The 26605-nt window shown below is 34.4% G+C and overlaps 3 protein-coding genes across 5 annotated transcripts; all 3 read right to left on the bottom strand.

Moving 5' to 3' along the window:
• LOC21400387 lies at nt 1–4045 on the bottom strand. 2 transcript variants are annotated; one of them, XM_024166394.1, is made up of 10 exons: nt 3895–4045; nt 3704–3773; nt 3286–3353; nt 2716–2777; nt 2040–2121; nt 1720–1953; nt 1364–1492; nt 1221–1282; nt 1022–1138; nt 1–192 (listed from the first exon to the last, which is right to left on the bottom strand). In XM_024166394.1, exons 1-10 carry the CDS (start codon nt 3943–3945, stop codon nt 147–149), a joined length of 921 nt encoding a protein of 306 aa, XP_024022162.1. In that variant the 5' UTR covers nt 3946–4045; the 3' UTR covers nt 1–146. The 2 variants fall into 2 exon arrangements, with proteins under 2 accessions (XP_024022162.1, XP_024022163.1); XM_024166395.1 differs by having other exon boundaries at nt 1–186; nt 3895–4044.
• Nucleotides 4046–5662: 1617 nt separating this feature from the next.
• LOC21400388 (peptidyl-prolyl cis-trans isomerase FKBP17-2, chloroplastic) lies at nt 5663–8058 on the bottom strand. The gene is made up of 3 exons (XM_010099273.2): nt 7552–8058; nt 7301–7345; nt 5663–6517 (listed from the first exon to the last, which is right to left on the bottom strand). The coding sequence occupies exons 1-3, from the start codon at nt 7947–7949 to the stop codon at nt 6163–6165; spliced, it is 798 nt and encodes a 265-aa protein (XP_010097575.1). The 5' UTR covers nt 7950–8058; the 3' UTR covers nt 5663–6162.
• Nucleotides 8059–8633: 575 nt separating this feature from the next.
• LOC21400389 (probable serine/threonine-protein kinase SIS8) lies at nt 8634–18770 on the bottom strand. Of its 2 annotated transcripts, none has more exons than XM_024166381.1 (13): nt 17630–18770; nt 15786–16223; nt 14727–14830; nt 13017–14263; nt 12852–12892; nt 12156–12224; nt 11834–11934; nt 11174–11252; nt 10962–11060; nt 10802–10870; nt 10489–10538; nt 10232–10408; nt 8634–9419 (listed from the first exon to the last, which is right to left on the bottom strand). In XM_024166381.1, exons 1-13 carry the CDS (start codon nt 18149–18151, stop codon nt 9272–9274), a joined length of 3144 nt encoding a protein of 1047 aa, XP_024022149.1. In that variant the 5' UTR covers nt 18152–18770; the 3' UTR covers nt 8634–9271. The 2 variants fall into 2 exon arrangements, with proteins under 2 accessions (XP_024022149.1, XP_024022148.1); XM_024166380.1 differs by having other exon boundaries at nt 12999–14263.
• Nucleotides 18771–26605: the final 7835 nt, after the last annotated feature.

The following is a 26605-nucleotide window of genomic DNA, read 5'->3' on the forward strand; positions in this document are numbered from 1 at the left end:
TGACGTAAATCGATTAATCATATGTAATTTGTTTAATGTTTCATCTAAATCAACAATATTTTGAGGAAGAAAAACAGAAAATAGTAGAAGCACGAATAACAGGTAATTTGAAATGCCAAGGCTATACGATAAATCATTATGATACACTAACTCGTCTTCAATCTATCGTCTTCTCCTCTGCCGGTTCTACACCTTGCATTGATGGTAAATGTCTTAATGAGAAAGTCAATTATGGTGAAAATAATAATAATAATAATAATAATAACCATAAAAAAAAAAAAGAGCGAAGAAGCACCAAAAACCACTTTTTATGTTGTTGTCAGATGCATGGAATATGAATAGCTTTGAAAGCAGATAACTCATTTTCTGTTAAGGTTCTAAAGCTTCTGTTTCCGATTTTAGAACCGGACAGATTTAAGAGGACATAACTATTGCAACAAAATTCAGAAAACATGCAGTCAAATTTTAAATATTTGATTTTTTTTTTGCTTCCAGAATGTTTCTTTCCGGATCAGTTGAAACACGGTTATTCGGTGGGAAGAAGTATAAAGAAAACAGATAATACTGAAAAATTTAGGAAGCATTTGAAGCATCTTTCATGCCACCACCAATGCAGAGAGGACCTAATATGTGTTACATTGTTACATAATGCTCAATCTTCTTTTCAGATAAATATTGCTTGTAAACCAAAAGATTTTGCTTTTAGTCTTGCCAAGAAATTCAGTAAACCAAAGAATGTGCACAGTTGTACTATAATCGAAGGAGACAGTGAAAACAAATGTAGAATAGTTTAAAGGTAAGCTACATTCCCCACGTGGCTCACGTACCATTTTCCCAACAATGCATTTTCAGATTGAAATCCTCATCACAGGCAGGACATGGGAAAAAAAAAGGGCAAAAGCAAACATGCGCTAAATGTGCAGAAAACATATTCACAAAACAATGAAAGAGATATCAACAGTGGTAAGCATAGATCTAGTCTGCAATGACTCAAATACTTTTAACAGACTTGTAGACTCACCAGTTCGGCCCTTCATCAGGAAAACTGCGACTGTAAAGCGGAAGCTCGAAGAGAAAAATTTTTTTGAACCATAAAGGCAAGTTCCCATAGACTAGCGGGGGCAATGGAATTAGAGGGCTGAAAAAAATATATGTTAAATTCGGTTTCTTTCCTTCACACTCAAAAGAAAATACATAAAATAGGAAAAGGTAAACTTAACCTTGTTGTTCTCTTATAGATCCTGTATGCAGCCACATTTCCGTACTTCTTATCCGCTGATTCCTATTTCCATGTTTGTAGTACATCATGAACAAGATTTATAGTAGAGCAAAGTTCACAAGAAAATCATAACGAGAAGCAAACCTCCAGTAACGGCAGGCCACTGATGAAAAGAAGTAACAATGTGAGAAAGATGGGACCAAAAATCACAAGCCACTCCGCACCATCCAGTATAGGCGTTGCAGCCACAAAAATCCCCCACCATAAGAAAATCTAAGCGCAAATATTCATCAAGATTCCAATGATTATGACAGACATAAATCGAAGAATCAAATCATAAATCACAGTTGATCTTAATGCGTACAGATGGTATTCTGGTATTCTCATGACATAAAATATATCCTTTTCCCAAACGTATGTCACTAAGTTTTAGTAGACTAATCATAAATAAAAATCAAGAGGACTATAAAACTGTTACACTGATCAAGGACTATACTAACCTCACCAAAATAATTTGGATGACGTGTGTACTTCCACAATCCTACATTGCACCACTTTCCTCTATTTTCTGGAGAGTTTTTGAATGACAATTTTTGCTGGTCTGCAATGGCCTCAATCGCAAAGCCTATAATCCAGATTATCCACCCAACTATGTCAGCTGCATGTAGGGATGGATTTCTGTCACTAGCATTAACCACTGTCACGGGTAAACTCACAGTCCACACCCAGACAGCCTGTAGAAAGCTAGATAGGTCAGTCCCCTATCTTAATTACATCTACTATATTTGATTAGAAGTTGAAAACAGCGGAAGCTAGAAACCTGAGATATCCAGAAAACTGCCAATCTCCCCAAATTGCCACGCATCTCATCAAAACGTCTATCCTCTCCCCACTGCAAAATCCTAGTCAAAGCATCCAAAATATTAAAATCATCAATGAATTGCACTCTATTTTCTTCAGTAGTGGATATTGTTACTTTCTGAAAGACTAAATATTATCACGAACGGACAACCACATAATGCATTGAAAAGCCACATCATAGGTGCAGTTACCACGACATCAACACAAATGTAGTTAGATGGAAGATTTCGGATATCAATAGTTAGAATAGGACACCTAACGTGGGACTTTAAACTAGAGGCTTCATAAAACAATTGAAAGACCTGGTCTGGCTCAGATTTTGTAGGGGTAGGAGACTGAGTACTAAGGTCCTTACCGTGCAAGGTTAAAAAGGATTAAATTGTAGTAATGGATATGAAACCTAGTTATACATGAAACAAACTTCACGGAAAGGTTCAGATTTTCACCCAAAAGAGATAAGGTCATTGAATGATGGCGAATTCCATGTAAAAACGATGTGGAGTTGTTGGGATATGAGGTTGTTCTAAGTTGATTTAACATTTGGGATCCATTTTAAAAACAAATTCTATTTTGTAATAGAGTTTAAATAGAAAAACTGATTAAAAAAAGAGAAAAAAGAAGGGTATCCACTTTACCTTAGCAATAGGAACAGTCCCAGGCGAAGACCCCATATTATCACAAGTGAACTCAAAACAACCTGAATGAAAGAACTGAGAGTTTATATGTAGGAAGGGACAGATTCAATAACAAACTATTCCTACTTTCTGCACAAAAGCTAAAGATCTTTTCGCAAATTAAATCAGGTCATCATGACAATCCATTATAGTCCAATTAGCACAAGGAAAAGACTTGCACTAAAATTTGCGTAAAAGAAGAGTATAGTAAAACCAGCAATATCTGTTCAGAAAACTCATAAGACATAGAGAACTACATAAAATTCAGCCTCGGTTTTTGGGTGCTAATGCAAAATTGAAGCTTAAGTTGAAAAATTAAAGGAGAAAAAGCTGTAAATTTGACATAAGGAATATTTATGATACAACTTCAGCAATGGTTTTCTGAGTGTTTTCGCTCGCATAGGCGCTCATTCGCTTTAAATGGAGGCAAAGATAAAGACACAATTTCATTTCAAAAATCCGTTAATCTTTAAACAAGAAGAGGGAAAAAAAAAAAGTACTTGCACAACAAAAAGAGATGGATATAAATACCTGCCTAAAATGCCATGAGCCCTTGACCACCAGAGTCAATATAGCAAGTACAATAAAGTTGGTACTTCCTATGAAGAAGAAGATAGAACCAGAATCATCACATCATATTAAGGAAATAAAATTCTGGAATATCCAACCCATTTCTGAGCAAATAATAATAATAACAATAACAATAATGATGATGATGCTGATGAGCTTAAAAGTTCTTTCCTCAACTAAGTCTTTGCGTTTTGGTTTTTCTTTTATTTTCCCCTATTTGGGTTCGTTTCAGTGAATTATCTCAATGAATCCCCACAGCATGGTCTTAAACTTTTTTTAAACTCTTCTTCTGTTAACAAAAATTCAAATTCAGAAGAAGAAAACCAATCCAAATGAAAGCCCAAGAAAGCTTAAGAAGATAATACAAAAAGAAGAATACCAGCGAAGTCAGTGAGTTTGTCAATCTTGAGAAGAGCAGTGATTATAAAAAACAAAAACTGATATCCTACCTTCAAACACAAAAAACAATCACAACCCAAATCACAAAATTACGCAAGAAATTCAAAATAATAATAATAATAATAATAATAATAAGAAAACAATGACAGAGTTAAGAGAGAAAGAAAGTACTGTGACAATGGCGGTAAAGCCTAAGAAATGGGAGTCGATAACAGTCCCCATGAAGATGCTGAGCTAAAATTCCTTCACTTTAGCTAATTGATATTCCATTAACGGAAAGATTGTTAAGTTGCTGATGGGTTTGATTTTTCTTATTTATATCATATACAAAGCGAGAGAGAGAGAGAGAAAAAAAAAAAAAAAAAAAAAAAAAAATAGTGTGTGGTTGGAATTACAACACACCATGCATATTACTCGTAGTTTCGCAGCCCTGACTTTTTCGTTGAGATGCTTTCTCCTCCGTAACATTTTTGAGTTTGGATAACATCGCCTTCTAGCATTGGATTGGACCACTTTGTCGTTTAGTTTTTTTTTTTTTTAAACGACCTCTTTTTTTCCTCTGACCTAGAGGTGTCAATTGGGCCGGGCCGTCCATGGACGGCCCGACCCAGCCCGCTACAGTAGTGGCACGGCCCAGCCCTGTACTGTTATGGGGCGGAGTAAATTCGGCACGGCCCGGCCCTATACTATTATGGGCCGGGCCGACACGGCACGCCAGAAGGGCCTGGGTTGGGCCTCATGTTTGAGGCCCGTAGCCCAGGCACGCCAAGGCCCAGGCACGCGAAGGGCTAGGCACGGCCCAGGCACGCGAAGGGCCAGGCCCGCGACATGAAATTTTAATGAGGTTTGAGGCATTTTAGGGCCAATTGGCCGACCTATGCCGTTTGGTCAACCAATCATTTTCTTATAATTATTCATATTAATTCAATAAGATCACATATTTTTGGGGCATATGATATATTACCTTTTTTTGTCATCAAATTTGAAATTAAAAAAAAAATCCTAAAAATATTGCTAATCATAAGTGAAACTCAAGTGCATTAAGAAAATTAGGTTAAGATTGAGTTTAGACATAACAAAATCTTCTAGAAGCACTTAGGTTTGTAATTTACTTATCCTAGAATACTGCACTCTTTTTTCCTTCGCTAAGGTTTTGTCCCGATCTCACCACGAGGTTTACTTGACAAGGTTTTTAACGAGTTGATCATTTATGTGTACTTATTTATATTATCTCAATTTAATAAAATCACCTTTTTTAGGAACATATGATATATTTTCTTTTTTTTAATTAAATATTGAAAAAAAATTAAAAGGGCCAGGGCCAGCCCGTGAAGGGTCTGGGCCCAGGCTCGGCCCTGGCCCTTATGGACTAGGGCCAAGGGCCAGTGCTGGGCCTGAGGGTTTCTCCTCAGGCCCGGCCCTGCACTGTACAGGGCCGTGCCAGGCACGGCCCAGGCCCGCCATGGGCCTGAGGTTAGAAGGGCCGTGCCGGCCCAGCACGGACCTTTTGACATCTCTACCCTCCTCTTCCTTATTTAACAACTTTTTATTTATTTAATTTAGTTGTTTTTTTAATTTTTTTTCGTTTGGCTTCACATTTTTGTCAGCAACCATTTTAATCGGATCCGGATTGTACTGATATGCTTTGCCCTTTAGATTTTTATTTTTATTTTATTTCATTTTTAAAAATTCTAAACATAATGTAGCCAAAAATAAATATCTTCGTCCCACAAATGTAACATTTTTTGTTCTTTCACATAACATTATTTGTGTTCGTGTAAAACTCATTCTTTCAAAGTGTTAACACTTAATAAAATATAATCTAATTAGATTTTTTCTTTTTGTTGAAATGGATAATATATTCCAGAATATATAAAGGCATTACAAACACAAATTAAAATCTCTAATAACATGCACTAGCTTCACTAGAAAGCCTTTTTGTTAGATAAGTATGCTTTCCCTTCGGTTGTCTTCTCAATTGGCCTCAGTTTCCTTGATGATATAATCGTTTTTTAAGTAACAATTTAAGAGTCCACTGCACACACACATTTGAGGCTTGTGACCAAAATTCTACAAGAGCCAGTACATAGTATTAATAAACCATATGTATTCATGTAGGAATTTCCATTTCTTTTCTCATCATATTACTGTGCATTGATAAGGAATATCACTTGTACTAATGCTTGAACAAAAAAAAAAAAAACAAAGTTCAGATTGCCATACCATTATACATTTTGATCTCTTTGTTTTTTTCTCCTCTTCTTTCTTTTCACATTTTTGTCAGTGCATTATGTGATGCAACTTGAACTTGTAAATTATACCTGTTTACTTTTCCTTCCCTTGTAGGCAAATCATGATTCTAGGGCAGTGACAAAAGATTTACAACAAATTTTGGTAGTTGTACTTCTTTATTTGCTGGTAACTTTAATTTCTCAAAAATCATGCTGGTGCAATTGAGACTTTATCAACCTCAACAATGTACTCAAGTGTTGCAAAAGGAGGAATTTGGACTCCAGAACCTAAATCAGCACCATTCTCTCCAAAACCCAAGTTTGGAGGGACAATCACTCTCCTTTTACCCCCAGCCTTAATGGATTTTAGCACATACTCTATTCCTTCACAAACTCCCTTACTATAAGGCCTAGACCCCATTACTAGAGCCAAAGGCTTTTGTTCCTTCTCAAATGTGTCCACAAACACTTCCCCACTGCCTTCAACTTTGCCCTGCAGATCAATCACCACCAAGTCTCCTGGCCTTGGAGAAGCCCCACCTCCCACTTTTAATTCATAGTATCTGATCATTCAAAAATTCACATTTGTATAAAAATTGGAATTGAGAAATATTATTGAACATCACTATTACTACTAGTAACTTGTCACAGTCATTAATCCCTTCAGGCAAATCCGCCTGAATTAGGGTGGCAAGATGCATTAAGGTAAATCAAACAGTCCTATATTGCTTGAATAAGGTTATAAGTAATGTTTATGAAGTGCTTCATCTTCTAATGATATGAGGGCGGATTTGCGGTAGAATACAATAACGATTTCCTTGCAGATTTAGGTCCAAAGGAGATAATATCATAAGTGTGGGTCATAAGTGTGCGAATTTCTTCTCTCGGTGTAGGGTATGGATTATTCCAATCCAAGGTGTACACCTAGTGCTATAAATAAACATTGGTGGTGTGTTTTCATTGAAAACTTTTTTAGCATACACCTAGGTTTTCTGTGCTCTCCGCTTTAGAGTTAAGAAAATCACAACTAAGAAAGATTGGAAGGTGAATTAAGAAGAGAAAGTTTACGTATACTTCCATCATTTTTGCTATTTTTACATTCATGCCACTCAAAGGTATTGGTTTGTGCAGCCAGTTAAGATTTTTTTTTTTTTTTTTTTTAACTTTACGAGTCTCGCATTAGGTGAAGTATAATTTGACATAAAGCTTGTGATTGTAAAGAATAGTACTTTTTTTTTTTGTTTTTTGTTTTTATGTTTTCTCAAATGGGTATTGGTTATTAAAATTGCCGTAAAATATTTTGGTACTTGTAGAGAATCATGTTTTGAGCAGTATGCGAAATTTACCTTATACCATTAGGCAACACCACCTCTTCTTCCTTCTCAACATTTCTGCCAAACACAATATCAGGTCATCAGGAGCATCAAAAGACTGATATGCCAAGGCTAAATTAAGGAAAACAAGCTATCTGATAAGCCACCAATCCTAGAAAACTTGGAAACGGTTTCAAAGGCTTTCGAGAATTATGTATTACTCTTTGAAGGGCTTGGTGTATGAAAATTATGTAACTGGTGAGATGGAAACAAAGATTAAAAACCTTGTGTTAGCTTCCTGTTGGGAGACTTCAAGACGAGTCTTGATCTGTTCAGAAATGACACCAAATGCAAGAAAGCCAACCCAAGCAAGGCCAGCTCCGAGCCCGAATCGCCTGGTTAAGGTGGAAGCTATCCAGTCTGTAGACTCAACTTTAGTGGTTGAACTTGCAGGCTTGGAGGCCTTTTGTTGTTGCATTACTTTAGCTGATACTGGTGTTGGCTGTTCTGATGAAGTTGCACTTAGCTGCTGCCCTGGCTGTGGAGTTTGCGGTTGCGAAGGTGGCTTCTGCGACGGCGGCAGAGGAGGAGGAGGAGGACGTGTTTGTGATGATGAAGATAAGTGGTGAGTTCTAGTTAGGGGGTGGGAGAGAAATGGTGGAGAACCAAAGAAAGAAGCCATGTTGGGATAGAGATAAAAGGACTCAATTGCTTAAGAAAGTCTTAGAAAGGAGAAGAAAATAAAGTAGCACTTTCTATAAGTATGATTGGTCCTACCTTATCCTTGCATGAGAATTGAGATGAGAGTTTTTAAAATGGTGGGTTGTCCTTTCTTTGTACTCATAGAAGTTAAAATTGGAGCTCTCACGACATATGTATTATTTCTCTCTCCAATTTGGCAATAACAGCAAAAGAATTATGATGATGAAATTTCCTTTTAGATGCTTCTTTTTAAAGTCTGCAATCTTTTTTTTTTTATTATTAGTTTATGTCCATAGATTAATGATTCAGTAAACGTAATAGATCAAGTGCGAAATATTTTTTTCAACACTGGTAAAAGCCTTTGAAAACTAGAACACATGGCACTTTTTTTTTTTTTTTTTTGAAAGGAACATTTTGTGAACTATTTTTGTAAAATCTTCAGTTACTATGCGATAAAGATAAGGTTAATTTCTGTTTAAATTTTATAAATCTTCCATTTCCCTATGCATCAAGGATCAAAACTGTCAAGAAAAAAAAGAACAAAAATTCAGGGAGCAACCAAACATTAAATATGATTAATCATATTGAAATTATTACCTAATAAAAAAATTAACAAATCAAAAATAAAAAAGTTAACGGGCATTTTCTGAAAGCAGTCTAAAGTTTGGGCCATTATTCACATACCCTAAGAAAGGAAAGTGGAAAACTTGCTATGTGGTTTGGTCCTATATCAGTGCTAATAAGTCACTACCACTTCTTCAATTGTTTCATGGAAAAAGCCTTTTACTTTAGGCAGTAAAATGTCAGAACTGTGCACTTAGTTATGATATCTTCAGGTCAACTTTAGCATTGAGATCCTGGCAATCTTAGATCCAAAGCAAACATTTTCTTCCTTTTTGGGCAATTTCCACGCAGAAAAAAAAAAAAACTGTTTCAGTTATTCTATCCTGTCATTCATTCTGAGAACTCGGCAAGAATACATGGACAGAAACAATTCAGACATGGGCTACAACAATTTCAATTGATATTTTTTCTTCTGTTTTTTTTTTTTTTTTCATTCTTTTTTGTTTACAAACAAAGCACAACCTTAAGAATGGCTGCCCCGGCTAAAAATATATAGAGAAAAAAAGGAAACCAAGAAAAAAGAATCACAACCTCAAATTTGAGTATATGTCATCTCATGATCTTCAATCGTTTTCTTTCTCATACTTGTTCCAAACAATCTACAAATTGACTGCTTGTTATTGGTTTGGCTGGAACCAACCAACGTAACATTCAGTCAGATAGGAAAAATTGCTCTCACTAGTCTGCAGCTTCTTCTGCAACTTTTGATGGCTGAACTCTCTCACGGCCGCCACTGGGTCTCGGAACTTGAGAACTGTTTATAGGCTTCTGTAACGGCTTCAGAGCAGCCATGATCTCCGCAAATGTGGGTCTTAGTTTTGGATCTCTACAATGTTAATTAGATCAAAGATAAGGTTTACTGCCGACCTATATAACACAAATGCATACACAAGTACAATTGACAGGGTGCAATCTATGACAATTGCATAAGAAACACAAAAACAAAAATTCTTACTGTGACAACTCGTTCAAAAGATTAAGAAAACAAAACAGAGATCAAAATGTTCGACTGCCTCAGTATTGCAAGACATTTTCAAGCGAGTATCAAATTGTACGAGAGTAGACATATAAATGAAAAGTTTGAACTCCTATAAACAATCAAGAGAACCAGGCATTTGATTGCCAAATCTCATATATAACAAACACACAAATGCATATACGAGTACAAATGACATGGTGCAATCTATGACAATTGCATAAGAAACACAAAAACGCAAATTCTTACTCTGACAACTCGTCCACAAGATTAAGAAAAGAAAACAGAGATCAAATATTCAACTGCCTCAGCATTGCAAGACATTTTCAAGTGAGTATCAAATTGTGCGAGATGAAAACTTATTGTTGGATTAGAATTTATGCATGGTGACAAGATTAAACGAGTTTATATGAGGCTATAGTAATGGGTAGACATATAAATGACAAGTTTGAACTCCAATAAACAATCAAGAGAACCAGGCATTTGATTCCCAAATCTCATCTGCTGCCGCCATTTTGATTATCGAGATAAAATCACATTGAAAATCATTGAAGACCAACTTTTGATTAAGGAAAATTGATTAACACCACTTGGCATAAATAGTTTGAAAAAACAATAAATTCAAAATCCGGATGAAACACAATTACAGAGAGTATACTCACGTCTGCCAGCACTTTCTGATGATATCCGCAATTGCAGGATCCACATCATCGGGAATGTCAAGCCGTCGATGTTGAAATCCAACCGCACCGACAACTTGCATTGGGTTCATTCCCCCCCACGGTTGTTGCATTGTAGACAGTTCCCACAATATTACCCCAAAGCTATAAACATCACACCTGCATATTTGGAAAACAATTTATGCAATTGCCTCATAAAAGCATCTGGTATACTTGAGAAAGAAAAGAAATAGGCCTACTTCTCATCTGAAGGTTCATTTCTTAGAACTTCGGGAGCCATCCATTCAGCCTGAAGGAGAATACAACAACTTGAACTCAATAAAACGGCTAGCAAAGGAGTTGCAGGCCGTCTTCAACAACATATACAAGTACGATTATGATCAAGGATTACACGTGTTAAAGAAAAAGTAGAAACCCTTAAAAGGACCAATAGGAGATGATAACATGAATGGTTTTTCTAGATAATTTAATAATAAAGGCTTCCCTGACCATAACTTTGTTGCGTTGTTGACCAAGCTGCTTTAGAAAGGACATAAACATATTCTAGCTTACCGTTCCGGCGGTGGACCTTGAAGAGAGAAATGTGCTGTGCTTCACTTTAGAGAGTCCAAAATCGCAGACCTAATAGAAGGCGCAAAAATTAAAATCATACCAAATTGCTTACTATGAATACATATATTTATTCAATTATATAATAGGCATAATAAATCACCTTCACTACCCAATTTTTATCAACAAGAAGATTTGGGGACTTCAAATCACGGTGTACAATCACCGGTGTGCAATTATGCAAATAGTTCATTCCCCGAGCCTGAAAATTTAATTACATTGCAGATAAATATCACACTTTAAGGAATCAGTGTAGATAAATATAAGTTAAAAAAATGAACATTGGAATATAAGAGAAGAAAGAAAAAACCATACAGCATCAAGAGCCATTCTCAAGCGCCTCCTTTCGTCTAATTGGTTGTTAGGCCGATGAAGTAACCTATATAAACTACCTCTGCAACACACGATTATGTTTCAGTATTCCCTTTTCCCAGATCACTCAGTCTCAGAGGTTAATTATTTAAACCAAAACACAGAGATTGTCAGCTATTATGTAAGTGGGACTTTGAGATACAGATCAAAACAAAAAATATAAAAACAGCATAAATAACTCATCTTGTCTATTGTTTTGTATGACATGACAATGCATAGTAGCAACTGAAATAGACCCCAAAATGAAGAAACTGGAAAGGTGTAAGAAGACAAGATTGAGACAACATAAGAAATTCAAGAAGTTAAAGATGGGTTCTTAAACTCGAAGCCTAATATTTTATCATCTTAACCTATTAATCTGTAAGAGTCTCGAGCTAAATGTAATATAGAGCAGCATATCATTTATCTTAAACAATTCAATACAACACAACAAACATAAATCAATCAAGGAATAAATCTATTTTCATAATGTTTGAAGAAGTCACCCGACCTTGTAAATTCTAATTATTTTACTACAAAAATCAATAACCATTAGACACAGACTGGGATAATTAAACAATAAGCGCATTATGCTAACCCATGTAAAATAGACTACGAACAAACCTTGGGAGGAATTCTGTAACAATAGAAAGATTTGGAGCACGAGTAACAGCCCCCATGAACAGGACAACATTCGGATGCCTGAGTCTTTTCATTATCCGAACCTTACAATTTAAACAAGGAAAAATATCATTTAATAAATAATCTTTATATTTCAAAAAGCATGCAAATAACAATGTATTGAAGAGATCCACAGTGAAAAATATTGACATGACTCCATGACAACTGTCCTCACAAAATAATGAACATATTCATATATAAGGGAAATGCTGTATAAATGTCCTAAAACTGATAATTTGAGACAAATGAAGGCAACAGCTTTTACCTCTTTCATGAATTCTGCCAGTGATTCACCCAAAATTTCTTGGTCCAGAAATCTCTTCACAGCAACTTCCTACAAAACCATATAATAATAACATTTAATTAGTAGTAAGAAAACAACTAGTAGAGCAAATAAAAAACCAATATTGTGAACACAGACTGCCTAACGATAGCTTTTCAACAGTGACCTGTTGCTTAATGTCTAAAAGAAAACATAGGGAAGGACAGAAAGGAAGAAAACGGCAAGAAAACATTAATTCTATACAGATTCATCAAAATGTTATTTATTTACGTAATGTCCAAATTTGACCCTCTATGATTTAGGTTTTGTTAAAGTATCCCACTGTCTGAAAGCTTCTTTCTCTAATCACGTATAAACATGTTTTTTTTTTTTTTTTTTTTTTTTTTTTTTTTTTTTTTTTGAGAAGAAACAACTGTATGTCTGTAATTATCTTTTCTGAATTTGGTTTATAAAATGACAAAAACTGAGGTTTAGCATTTTGGCCTCTGGATAACATGTTTATAATCATGTATAAATATGTTATTCAGGGAGCAAAATGCTAAACCTCTTTCCAATCATGTTTTCCTAATACGCAAGTGAAGAAATAAATATTTTTTCAAGATTAAAGACATGATTCGAATTTATAACATTAGTGCAGCACGAAAGGCTATTTTCAGGTTCAGGCATGAGAATACTTACAGTCCCATGCCACTCTCCGCGGTAGACCTCCCCATAAGATCCTACAACGCAAAGGATGCACCAAAAGTGTGAAATTCAAAATTAGGGGATTAGGTTTATCAATGAAACAAATTACATGACAAGATAGCATAAAGCATGGTTCAGTACCAAGTCCAATACGCTCACCCAAGCTGATATCCTCCCACGGAATTTCGCAGTCTGCGACGTCATCAATTGAATCAGATTTCGTGCTCTCATTACCTGCAGACTTATCTGATATTCTCTCGCCTTCTGAAGTTGTTACCACACCATCATGCTCACGGTCACCACTACCTCGTGGTTCATAACCACCACTATCTGTGTCTCCATCACTTCGCATGCCATGCTCATACTGCTTACTGACAGCTGCAGTGGTTGCGACCACAGCTGCAGCAGTAGCGGTGGCAGCAGCTGCTACTGGAAGTTCGAGATTCGGGTCAGCAGTTGACTTTGTCGCAGCAACAACCATTGAAGACGCAACAACAGCTGCCGCAGCTGCAGCGGCTGCAGCAACTGGGACATTTTTTGTATATTTCACAGGAGCCATTTCAGACTGTGATGAGAAAATGTGTCCTGCTATTTCCCGACTATCACGTGTGAGGTTGATCCCTAAACCTTCCACAACTTTTAGAGGCTCTGGTTGACCAGGAGTTGCTTTAGAATGTACTCTGTTGTCAGGCAAAGGAGGCAGAAACCAACCTGGAGCGATATCATCTTGGCCTTTATTTTCTTGCATTTCAATAACTTCCTTATTTTCACCCAAATCTTCTCTTTGAAAACTGGGCTCAATTGTCGACACATCTACTTGTTCTGGATAAGCTTCTGTAAAAAGGTTTGGAGGAGCAACAACGCCACTTTCGAGCAACACATCATGGAGTTTCTGAGCTAATCGTGGATTCTCTTTGGCAGCATCTATCATGTATTTAGAAACATCCTTCACTTTCTTTTTACGAACAGCAGGGGAGCTAACGCCTTCGGTCCAAGAAGGAGATCTTGCATGCGCATAAGGGTAATTAGTCCTGGTCAGAAATTCCTGCCCGAGCCTCTTCTCTTCTGTAGGTTTTTTCAAATCATCTGAGAGCGTTTTGGATTCTCCCTCAAACTCAGTTGGTCCCACTAGTTTTGCAGGAGCAGTTATTTCTTCTTTGTCATCAGATTCCCGTCCTACCAAGGGAGGGTTTTGGAACCTTGTTCTCTTTTCAAATGTCCCGAAGTCTGAATAATCCTCAAATGAACTTCCAACCCCGCTGCTGGAAGAGGCGGCACGAGATGAATCAATGTCTCTGGACAAAGGACTAGCAGAGAAGAAAGATTCATCATACTCTATATGTGATCCAGCTGCATCAGATGGAATAAGTGTACCAGGATCTGCCATTAGATCAACTATGTACTCCCTGAAATTCAGATTATACGCATCTTAAAAAACCAAGTTAATCTGAATTCATTTCAGTTCTTTTGGCATGTAAGGAAAAACATCGAAACCAATTACAGACCACAATAATAAATAAAATCTATTAAAAAGATTCCTCGTCTATTATTATTGTCTGTAAAGAAACTGCAACTTTTTTTTTTTTTTTAATATTTTAGAAGTCCCCCAAACTCACTTAACACGCACAAGTCGGACTACAATATCTGTGAAGCATGAAACTCATGGCTATTCGTAAGGTAAGTTGCCAGGAATTGATCCCAGGACCATGTGGGGGCCAACACAAGCCTGACCACTCAACAGCCCTTTATGGTTTCTATAAATATAAATATGGCCAGTTAATTTTTTAAAATAAACTTCAATCTGAACAAAAAATGAATGGCAAATCAGAGAGAACTGCATCATAAAAGTAAACTTTAGATAACAATTACCTTCCACCAGTGATCTTTACAAAGTTCATTGCCACATCAATGGAACCAGTATACTGTTGTCCCTTCACTAGTCGGCAGGGGATGCTCACACAATCAGCCAAAACCTATTAAGCCAAATAAGTTCGAAATGTTTTTCATATATGTTGATATGAGAAGCTTTAACAGTTTTTCTTTTCATTTTTTTTTAATTTCTTTAGCTGATAGGAGAAGAAACTTTAATTAATAGCGGGGGGAAGGAAAAAAAAAACATGGTACTAAAGAGAACAAACAGTCAATAAAAGTGAAGGAAGAATCATCAAATAAAAATATAATTACAACATATCCCTTAAATCAAATGGAACAAGAAGAAAGGAGTACCCTCAAAACCATTTGATGAATAAATCCACGGTGATCCGAAAAACTTGACTCTTTCTCAAAGACAAAATCTTGTTCATCTTTCTTCAAAATCCTCCTATTTCTTTCGAACACTAAACCTAGAACATGAAGCGCTGATGGCTCACTCACTGAGGTTCAAAAAGCATACAGTGACACCCTTATGGTATGAGTTTCATGCATACTACAATGACAAGTGCAAGTGTTATTCCTCAGAAATGGGAGACTACAAATTACTGAATGGTGTACCTCAGCGCAAAACACTAGCAAACTTTCAATAGTCTCTTTGGTATGACAACAAACCAGCAACAAATATTCCATTGAAAAGTTAGCAAAAGGTGAATAAGCTTGTTATCATGCAAGGATTATTTAGTTATTTATTTATTTTCTAGGTGACAATGAGTTACGTCTAATTTGAAGTTAAACATCAACATACGGAACCAAATATAACAAAAACACTGACACGCATTTTAATCAAATACAGATGTGGTATGAAATAAAACAAGGTTGGTTGAATAGAAGTGGACAAAAGCTTATCATAGAAATTAGCGACACGCTGAGAAGATATATTCAGTTAAACCTCCAGATACTAAGATATACGCGATTAAAGGTTTACTACCAATACTGAAAAAAGAGGATACAGCAATGCTGATTAGGTTTAAATCATACTATAATACCAAGAAGTACCTTGAACAATAACGCGCGATGCCGAGCCAATCCAATTTTCAAAGAACCAAGTGGCAGAACCATGCTACCAATGGTTGCTTTCAACTTATTACTGAGACTTTGCCATTCTCTCAACATGCTTTCAGGATCCCCAACTGGCCCACCCATATAGTTAGCAACTAAAACTGCAAGTTTTCGCACCAAATCGCTATTTACAAAAACCAAAGAATCCGACCTTGACTTTACAGCCATCTCAAGCGCCATCTGCTCAAGCTTCAACAAATTTGAATCAGCAGCCTTATTGACCAAAACTGCTTCCCAGGTGACATTCTCTGATACAGGCGTTCCTTGCAGATCAACAAGGGATGGCATTCTTTCCGAGGTGGATACGGTCAAGATTCCATATAGATCATAGAAGCCATCCAAGATCTTGTCATCATAGCTAAGAGAATTGTAATTCTGTGAAGCATGCATAAATCTACGATATGAGATAGGTTAGAACGGAATAAATATAAGACAGTCAAGAAAGAAGTTAAGCATAGGAATAAGTCTCTCCCACATTGGATTTATCTCCTACAGACCGAAACCTAATAGAAGATATGTAAAGGTGTGGAATTGTTTAAGGAATGAATGGAAATTTAATAACCACTTTGCTTTTCCAGTATATATCATGCTAAATCTGACATGGTAAAAAAATTTTAATGAAAGCACTATTTGTAAGGGTATAAGATTTTATAACATCAGCTTCCTAGTTGGCAAAAACAAATAGTATAAATAATGAGGGCCTATTTTCTTTTGATCAATATGATCATCAAAAATTAAAATGACTCCTGGGAACTTTTAAAATTTTCTATTTAATTGCTAGCTAAAATAAACAATGATTTCTAAAATCAAAAGTACCGTGCCACCAGTGTATGATAATAAATGTACATGATTCTTCCCCTTCCTCAACATAAGGAAAATAAGAGGCTAAACAATTCTAAAAATGATACTAAATGAATAAAAACCAGGCACTTTCTATACCTCGGACTTCTAGTGGCATGGTGCTTAATTCCAAAGAACGATAAGAAACTTCTAGCCGCACAAGCGATAACATAATAGTACCCAACCAAGACATCAATGCACCAATCTATAGACCAAATAACCCCAGATAAAAACAACAGCAAACCCACAGCTTCACCCTAGTTCTTCGCCATTTATGCCTGAATATAGATTTTATACTATATGGTGAATTCCAAGAAAAATTACTACATGTTTTGACACTGGTAGGAGTAGAACACCCAGCCGTTCTGATAGCAACTCTCAACAATATTGTTTGCACTTTAAGCATTCCACTGATTTTAGAGGTCTGATTTCCTTTTCTTCCTCACAAGCAACAAAAGGTCAAGGTAAAGGACAGGGCTCACAAGAGCCATGGGAGTGACAATGACACCTTCCTCGAACTTTTTCTGTTTTTCATCATACTTGGGAGTTTCTTGCTATTAAGTACAACTTAAGTTTCCCTTTTGTAATTCTTTCTAGTTACTAATACAAGTTTCCTTGTTTCTTATCAAAAAAAGAAAAAAAAAAGTAAAACTTAAGTTTCATGCTTAGCAGCACAACATAAGAACGACCCTGGAATACATTTTTTCTTCTTTTTTCTTTTTTGCTTTGTAAGTCAACTTAATTATAACCATGTACATTTTGGCACCCATATGATTGGAATGGCATACCACAATAAAGAAGGTATGTTGAGAAGACAATCCAAATTAGACCAAAGTTAATGGGCTCCTAATTACTTGTAACCCCATCTAAATAGTCAATAACAATAATAGCAAGTGAAGCAAAGTATAATCACTCTGGCATATGAAGAAAGAAAAACTTACCCAATATCTATAGGCAACAACTTCAGCTGGAGTATTATCAGGAGCACAAGAGCCCAAACTAATCTGCTTCACAGCCTCAATCTGAACTGCCTCCGGATCCTCCCTGGCACTCAATTCCAAAGCCAATTGTATCTGATATTCTTCCTCCACATCAGGATCCCTCGAGTTACTCGACCCCGAATCTTGCCTCGACGTCTCCAACCCGACATCCAAACCGGAACTAATAACCGAAACCGCAGCATCAGCTGGTCCACTTCTCTCACCTCTTGTCACATTGGTAGGTGATGATGATGATGATGAGAGAGTAGAACTGTGTCTATTAGTAACTGAATTGAACAATCCTGAAAGCCCAGAAAATGATTTGTTGAGATCAGGATTATGGTGGGACCTAGAGTGCAAAATCCTGTCAGGAGAAGAGCCTTCAATGGATTTGTGACTACCCCTTGATGAAGTTGACCCTTCTCCTCCGCCATCTTCTGATTGATTGGACATTATGTGGAGCTTCTTAAGAAGGTTCTTCATTTGTTACTTCACTAAGCTAAAGTGTTGAATGCTAAAGGAATAAAAATCTGGCCATAAACATCTCCATTGTCTTGGACCAAGCATCAAATCCACACCAAAAAATAAAAATTAAAAATTAAAAATTAAAAACCAAGTTCAATCTAATCCAAAACGAACCTTTTTTTTTTTTTTTTTCTCTTCTTATTCTTCTTATTTCCTTATTACAAAGCTAAACCCCACAAGGAACTCAAATCCAAATCCAAACCCATCATCCAAAACCCACAAAAGGAGACGATTTCGAGTAGCAGCAGTAAAGCTTCAAGTCCCAGATGCTTTGATTGAAAGCTACAACTTTTTCTTCTTTTTAATGAACCAAAAAAGACCAAATCTTGATGATAAACACACAATAATATAACCAGGAAGCAAATACTCAAGCACCCAGTAAAAGAAATATTTGAATATCACAACCTGTAATCAGAAAGTAGTATTTTTCACATTGAGAGAAATGGATCTCAGTTTGTGTGCAAAGAGACGAAGAAGAGCATTGAAAAGAGAGACTGGCTTACTGGGTAAGTATAGAAAATATTAAAGGAAGAAGAGAGAGAAAGAGAGAGAAGGGCAGGTAAGACAGAGAGACAAAGAGCAAAGCAAAGATCAGCAAGTGGAATAGTTGGACCTGAAAAAATGACCCACTTGAGCTGAGAGAGAGAGAGAGAGAGAGGCAATAGAAGGATTTTCACGGTCCCAGAAAAGGGTTGGAAAACTGGTGGGAAACACAAAAACCAACTGGCCTTCTCTCTCTAAAATTTCTCTCTCTCTCTCTCTCTCTCTCTCTCTCTCTAGACTAAAAAACATATAACTGTATTACTCTCTAAAAAGTCTATGCTCAACTTGAGTTGGCAGTCCAATAAAAAAAATGAAAAACGTGTTTTGGGACAAGTAATTAAAAAAATATATTTTACGGTCTTGTATTGAACAATCACATATATATAATTTTCATTTCATCAAAATATATATATATGATTTTCATCACGGTTAATAGTGAGTGTTTAATCTAAAAAGACATATTAAGATATAAAAAAACGCATATAAAACTGTTGAAGAGATACCACATGTAAAATTAATCTAACACACTTTAATAGCCTAATTTGACTTAAAAAGTTAATCTATTAAATCTTAGATTCTTCTGTGTATATAAACCACTTCGCATCTACTTTTCATGTGGGTCAACACACATATGTGCTTTTATCAACAATCACCCTTTCATGTGTGTGTTCATTGAGCTCCCTCTCGAATTAAAGTTTCAAGTAATTGGCACATCCAAACATCACACTCTAAATGGGAACCAACTCAAACATGGGAAAGAGAGCCGAAACCATGCATCAAATGCTCCACCATCCGCATACATGTGGGAACACCAACTCTCCACGGGAGGTAATATGAGAATTGTAACCGAGTGTGATCGCTTGACCCATACGAATCATCAACTATGATATCACTTGTTAAGGAGACACCACAAGTAAAACTGACTCAATACACTTTAGGAGCTCAACTTGACCCAAAATATTAACTTATTAGGTCTTGAATCTTTTTGTGTATATAAATTACTTCACATCTACTTTTTATGTAGAATAATACACACATATACTTTTTTCAATAAAAATTGACAAAAATTTAACACTAGTTGATGATTTAGGGAAAGGGTACTATTAATTGAATATTTTTTTCATATTAATTGCGGAATTCTAAAAACAAAAATAAAAATAAAAATAAAAATAAAAGAAAAAACAATAGTTGCGGCAGCTGAGTTGGAAATTTTTGCGTAAATAAGCACTTGCTTTTAACTTTTTATACAGGAAAATCAGAAAATGGAATATTGAATGGCCAAATTGGAAAAGTAATATATAAAATGCGTTTGAAATTTATTTTAAAATAATTTTATTTTATATATAAATAAAAATAAAAATATTTTTAATCTTAAATATAAATTATTTTAAAAAATACGTTTAATAATTATATTAAAAAATTATTTTTAATATAAAAAATTTATTAATATCTTTTTTTTTTCTACTCAAGAAAAAAAAATAATAAAAAATAAAAAAATAATAAAAAATTATTTTTTATTTTTCTCTCAAACATGAGATAATCTCGGCTCAAACTTTTTGCCATTTCTTGCAAAATATATCTTGTCATCTCAATAAATTCGGTTTCTTTATTTTGTAACTAAACGACAAAGCTCTTTTTAAATTGAAAGTGGTTATTATTCACCTCCTAATGTTCCAATCCAAAATGAGAAAACCCATTTGTATTGTAGCTCTTCCGCCTGTAGCCGACTGTTGATGGTGCTTTTAGTCCTTTTCATATGAAAAAAAAAAAAAGAAAAAAAAATATGACGGTCCTCCTTCATTTTCATAATTTTAGAGCAAGAAATAGGTTCTTAGAAAATATATAATATTAAAAACAGAATAATATGGTACAAAAAAGAAATTACCACCTCATAATCTAACCGGGTAAGGCTCAATTAATCAATACTCAAATAAAAGAATTTTGTACCACCAGTTAATATGATTTTCCCTTTTTTTATGAAGTCTTGAATTTGATTTAGCCTTATTATAAACTTCCCATTTATCCTTTATTTATGTAATTTTTTTCTTAAAAAAAAGAATTTAAACGTCCGGTTAAAGCTTAAATCTTAGAGCTAGACATCAGATAGGTTATGAGTTTTATGATTTTTATGATTTTTTTTAACTCACCCAATCAATTTAGATGGATAGAAAATACATAAACATACATTCAATTATCAACCTAAAAATAAAAATCAATCCACTCTGATAAACCTGTAGAGGGCATTATAAAGTAAATATAAAACAAATTCAAATACATAAGTCATAAACCATAATCAAAACTAGAAAAGACATATTTAGAATATATTTTAGAACATATGAAAAATTTATTGGGTGGGTTTAGTTTTTAGATGGTTTCTGAAAAGTAAAAATTGAACCTACACCCAACCAATGAGAATTTTAGCTAGGGGTTGACTGAATCTTGAGGTCATGTTAAATTGAGTAGTTAAGGGCTTGTGCTTTTACTTTTTAAATAATAAAAGAAGAAAAGTATAACTCAAGATAGTGCATGGAAAAAAAAAATTTATTTCAAAAGAGCTTTTAAATTTATTTGGGTTAATAAATCAAGAGCTCTTATTGTTAAAAAGGCAATATAATACAATGATATAAATGAGACTTTTATTTGTTGTTCACAAATAAAATATTAAAATGTAAATAAACAGCTTTTCAAAATCTCTTCTTTTACAAGCATCACAAAGGTAACTTGTCTGAAAAGAGTTTATAAAAGCTAAAAACATTTTAAGAGTGTCCATCAAAACAGGTTCAAAAGCAGCTTTTGGACCAAAAAAGCCAAAAGATGCTTTTTTAAGCCAATTCAAATAGGCTCTAAGTTGAATTCATAAATTTGCTTATGGGTTTTGCGTTTGAACAATACTAGGGGAAAAAATGGATAGTCTGAACCTTTACCCCTTACTCTTATTAAAAACCCTTTTTGTTAGTGTAATTTTTTACTAAATATTGTATGAATCAAGAGTAAAGGGTAAAAATCCTGAAACGTGCACTTTCAAGGGGTATTTGTTAAGATTACTCATATTAAGGACACAAGCTCAAATCTCAACTATTGTATACTAACTGATGTGGTATGTGAGTTGTCATGTTTACATTAGTAGGTGTTTAAAGCATTGCCACATCTATTAATGAAGGAGTTTGCATTTACCAATAAAAAGATAACAACTCACATGTGATATGAATTGGTAGATAAAAGTTGAGATTTAATTTAGTATCTCTAGCATTACTCTTTTCGTGTATTTATACTTTCGGTTACACGTCGGTGGTTTAGAAGCAATTTGAATACCTCAGTAGTGGAGTAAAAAAAATTCTTTTTTCCTGGAGTATGGAGTGAATTAATCCAAAATTTTGTATTGATTCTTTTTCTTCTAATTGAATTAAGATCATAATAGAGTTTAATTCAACTTGTAATGTTTACAGTTATAAAAAAAAATATAATTTAAATCGTAATACATTTGATTTTTTATTTATTTAGTATTTTAAGTTTAAATATGAGCATTTAATGATCAAAACTTAAGGTTCAACAACAACAAGTCTTAATTCCAATTTAATTGGGGTCGGTTATATGGATTTCACTTTTTCACGCAGTTCTATTTGAAATTAGACTTTCTTGAAGGTCTAGATGTAGAATGTCATTCCTAACTACTTCGATCTACGTAATTCTTGGTCTACCCCTCCCTATCTTAGTAGAATGTCCTCCCAAGCACAAACTGGTGCTTCTAGCGGTCTATGTTGGACATGTCCGTACCACCTCAAGCCGCCTTCCCATACTACCTCAAGCGGCATTCCCGCACCTTATCTTCTATTGGTGCTACACCTACTTTCAACAACAACAAGCCTTAATCTCAATTTAATTGGGGTTGGCTATATAGATTTCACTTTTCCACGCAGCTCTATTTGAAATTAGACTTTCATGAAGGCCTAGATGTAGAATGTCATTCCTAGCTACTTCGGTCTACGTAATTCTTAGTCTACCCCTCCCTCTCCTAGTATTAGGTATAAGAATGTCCTTTCAAGCATGAACTGGTGCTTCTAGCGGTCTACGTTGGACATACCCGTATCACCTCAAGCGGCCTTCCCGTACCTTATCTTCTATTGGTGCTACACCTACTTTACTATGAATAACTTCATTTCTTATGCGATCCATTCTCGTATGACCACTCATCCATCTTAACATACGCATTTCTGCGACACTTATCTTACATGTATGTTGTCTCTAAATGGCCCAACATTCACTACCATATAACATAGCTGGGCGGATTACAGTCCTATGGAACTTTTCTTTCAACTTAATAGGCATCTTGCCATCACATAAAACTCTCGTAGCATTCTTCCACTTAACCCACCCTGCCTTAATCCTATGTTGAATATCCTCTTCTATATCTCCTTCGTACTGCACTATAGACCTAAGTTACCTAAACTTTCTAGAAGCCCTAATCTCCACACCATCTAAAGAAATTTTATCACTCTGATTACTTGAGTTACCAAACCTACAAAACATGTATTCAGTTTTCGTCGTACTTAACTTAAATCCCTTCGTCTCAAGAGTCTGTCTCCACAATTCTAACTTACGGTTAACTTCTTCCCTATGTTCATCAACTAAAACTATATCGTCCGCAAAAAGTATACACCAAGGAACTCTATCTTGGATTTCTCTTGTCAGCCCATCCATCACAATGGTGAAAAAGATAAGGACTAAGAGCAGATCCTTGATGAAGGCCGATCTGAATGGGGAACTCTGCCATATAGCCTCCAGCAATTCTCACACTCGTGACTACCCCATTGTACATGTCCTTAATTACCTTGATATACCTCACATGTACTCCTCTCTTTTCTAGCACCCACCATAAAACTTCCCTTAGTACCTTATCATATGCCTTTTCTAAATCTATAAAGACCATATGTAGGCATGTCTTGCCTTCTTTGTACCTTTCCATCAGCATCCTAAGAAGAAAAATGGATTCCGTGGTTGATCTGTCTGGCATGAAGCTAAATTAGTTACCTGAGATGGTAGTTGTGGCCCTTAATCTCCTTTCAATAACTCTCTCTCAAAGTTTCATAGTGTGACTTATTAACTTAGGGTTCAATTGAAATTATTTAAAAAATATGTAAATATTACATTTTTTTGGGTAGTTACGTAAATATTACAATTAGTTAATAGCAAATGAGCAAATAAGGAAAGAAATTGTAAAGTACTTTGATACTAGGGCACAAACTTAGAGGAGGAACTTGCGCCTGAGGCCAGCCGCTCCTCCGTGTACCTATAACTCTCTTGTTTCCAACAAATTTTAAAAATAATTCTATTTTTATCTTTTTAAGTAACTTTTTGTATTATTATTAGTTCACATTTTTGTAAAACGAGCTATATTATGAAATCAAGTCAGACTTGTTCCGCTTTAAAATTTATAATATTTTATTTCTCCCTTAAAATTTAGTTGAACAGAATTAGATTTAAAATTAGTATTTTTAGTCATAAGTGTGATGGTGGAAGGAATTGATGAACTTGAATATCTCAAGAATCAAACCAATATTTTTATTTCAAACTTTAAACCTTCTATCAAAATCTAGTTGGGAATTTTTATGCCAATGATTATCAAATGATAAAAAGTAGAGTCAGGACTTGAATTTAGAAGGGCCCGAGTTCAATCTCGGCATCCCGTATTGCATAAGCTAAGAGGGGAAGTTATATTTAAATGTCCGTTTAGTTTGCTGATTGGAGTTTTTAATTCGAGTTGAAATGTGACTTTATGTGAGAGCTTTTTACTGCAGTAAAAAGTTAGATGTGAACGTTTCTGAGAGCTTTTTACTATAACAAAACTCAAATTTTAAACTCGAATCGGTGAAATGAACGAGGCATAAATTTACTCTTGTGCCATGCTTAAATTCTTAAGTGGAGGAAGTCATTAGGGTTTTAACATATGTAAAGCAGTCTTAAATTTCCTATGTTAATTACTTTTTCTTTTTGTTAATAAAGGCGTTCAAATATGTTAAAAAAATAGGTTATCAAAGGAACCAATGAACGCCATATCCTTCCCTCTAACTTGATTGGTGTACTGGAAAGGGCTATGTAGAATCTTGGAAAGAGACATTAATATATTATTTAATAGACCTTACTGAATTTCCCAAGGGTATGATGTCGTATGCATTCTCCAGCGCGCCTAAGATTGGCTACTTGGCTTTATAATTATAATTAATTAGTTGTTATGTTCGATAATCTTCGTTATTGAAACGGTTTTTCTTTTGAAAAGTAAAAAAAGAAAGAAAGAAATATTGTGGGGATGATATTAATATCTATGTAAAAATATTAAAAGCCATGGAATCCACCGTATTGGTAAAAAATTGATATTCTATATCTAATCTAACTATATTAAAAGAGTAGAAGTGCTCTTCACAGTGTTTCTTCATCATAAAATGCACCGCATCAGTGCTTCTTCTTCTTTTTTTTTTTCTTTTTTTTTTTACTTTTTTCATTTCTTTCCTTTTTCTTCTTTTTCTTTTTTCTTTTTACTCTTTTTACTCTTTCTTTTTTCCCCCTCCATTTGTCTTCTACTCTCTCTTACCCTTAGTTTTTTTTTTTTTTTTTTTTTTTTTTTTTTTTTTTTTTTTTTTTTTTCCCCCTTTTTTTTTTTTTTTTTTTTTTTTTTTTTTTTTTTTTTTCATTTTAACTCCATCATTTTCGTGTTTTACATTTTTTTTTATTCATCACACCATTTTAATGCACTTTTTTTTACCTTCTTACTTTTCTTTCTTTTTACTATTTTTCTAACCCTTTTTCTCTTTTTTTCTCCTCATTTGTCTACTATAGTCGCTTGCCATTAAAATCACTTAAATTTTTATTTTTTAACTACATCATTTTTGTGTTTTACTTTTTCTTATTCATTTTTAACTCTATTTGTCTACCATTGTAATTAACAAATGACGCTTTAACTTTTTTTTTCTTTTTCGGTCTTTTACTTTTTTTTTTTTTTTTTTTTCCTTTTTTTTTTTTTGGTTTTTTTTTTTTTTTTTTTTTTTTTTTTCCTTTCTTTCTTTTTGGTTTCTCTTATCTGCCGTAGTCTCTCACCCCTCTTTTTTCTCTCATTTCTTTTTAGTTTCATCTATCTACCGTAGTCTCTTACCCGTCTCATTTTTTTCTTTCTTTTCCTCTATCATTTTTCCTCCAATTTAACTCTAGCGTTCTCTCTCCCATAGATTTTTCAAACCTTCAATCTCGACTTTTCACAGGTACGATCTCTTTAATTATGATCAATTATTATTTTCAATTCTTATTAAAGTATTTCCAATGCAATAATATAATTAATGATCTAATTGTAAATTTAGTATTTGAGTATAAAAAACTCTCTAATGTAATGTCATTTGTTATGATAAATTTATCATATACTATACTAACGTTTTTAATTTTCATTTTTCAAGAAATGCGGTGCCAAACGCATTTGTGAGTGCATTTTCATTTTTTAGTTCTTGAAAAATGTGAAAAACGTTTTTGAAAATGATTTCAAACGGGCACTAAATCTCCTATTTCCCATAATCATTATACATATACTCTTTTTTAAGTTTCTTAGTAAGCTCTTTTCTATATTTTGTTTTTTTTATTTTATGTTATTACAATTTTAATTACAACTCCATACGTGCCTCACACATAGATAAACTAGTAGATTTCAAAAAGTATGCATATATATATATTTGTAATATCTATGTGGAGAAATTTATTTTCTAAAATATAAAATATATTTATTTTCTATGTGGAGAAATTTATTTTCTAAAATATGTAAAAAGCATTCTATATAAATTTCAAAAAGTAAGTATATTTGTAATATCTTTATGGAGAACTTTATTTTCTAAA

The sequence above is a fragment of the Morus notabilis genome, unplaced genomic scaffold, assembly GCF_000414095.1.
Source record: "Morus notabilis unplaced genomic scaffold, ASM41409v2 Scaffold884, whole genome shotgun sequence".
NCBI lineage: Eukaryota > Viridiplantae > Streptophyta > Magnoliopsida > Rosales > Moraceae > Morus > Morus notabilis.

Coding starts and splice junctions, on each gene's coding strand:
- LOC21400388 (XM_010099273.2), bottom strand. CDS start 7,949: ATGGCTTCTTTCTTTGGTTCTCCACCATTTCTCTCCCACCCCCTAACT. Junction 7,346..7,551: donor CAACAGGAAGCTAACACAAG/GTTTTTAATCTT, acceptor TGTGTTTGGCAG/AAATGTTGAGAAGGAAGAAG. Junction 6,518..7,300: donor GTGTTGCCTAATGGTATAAG/GTAAATTTCGCA, acceptor TTGAATGATCAG/ATACTATGAATTAAAAGTGG.
- LOC21400387 (XM_024166394.1), bottom strand. CDS start 3,945: ATGGGGACTGTTATCGACTCCCATTTCTTAGGCTTTACCGCCATTGTC. Junction 2,778..3,285: donor GCTCATGGCATTTTAGGCAG/GTATTTATATCC, acceptor TCTTTCATTCAG/GTTGTTTTGAGTTCACTTGT. Junction 1,139..1,220: donor ATCTATAAGAGAACAACAAG/GTTAAGTTTACC, acceptor TATTTTTTTCAG/CCCTCTAATTCCATTGCCCC.
- LOC21400389 (XM_024166380.1), bottom strand. CDS start 18,151: ATGAAGAACCTTCTTAAGAAGCTCCACATAATGTCCAATCAATCAGAA. Junction 14,264..14,726: donor GTAAAGATCACTGGTGGAAG/GTAATTGTTATC, acceptor TCTGAATTTCAG/GGAGTACATAGTTGATCTAA. Junction 11,935..12,155: donor TGGCAGAATTCATGAAAGAG/GTAAAAGCTGTT, acceptor TTAAATTGTAAG/GTTCGGATAATGAAAAGACT.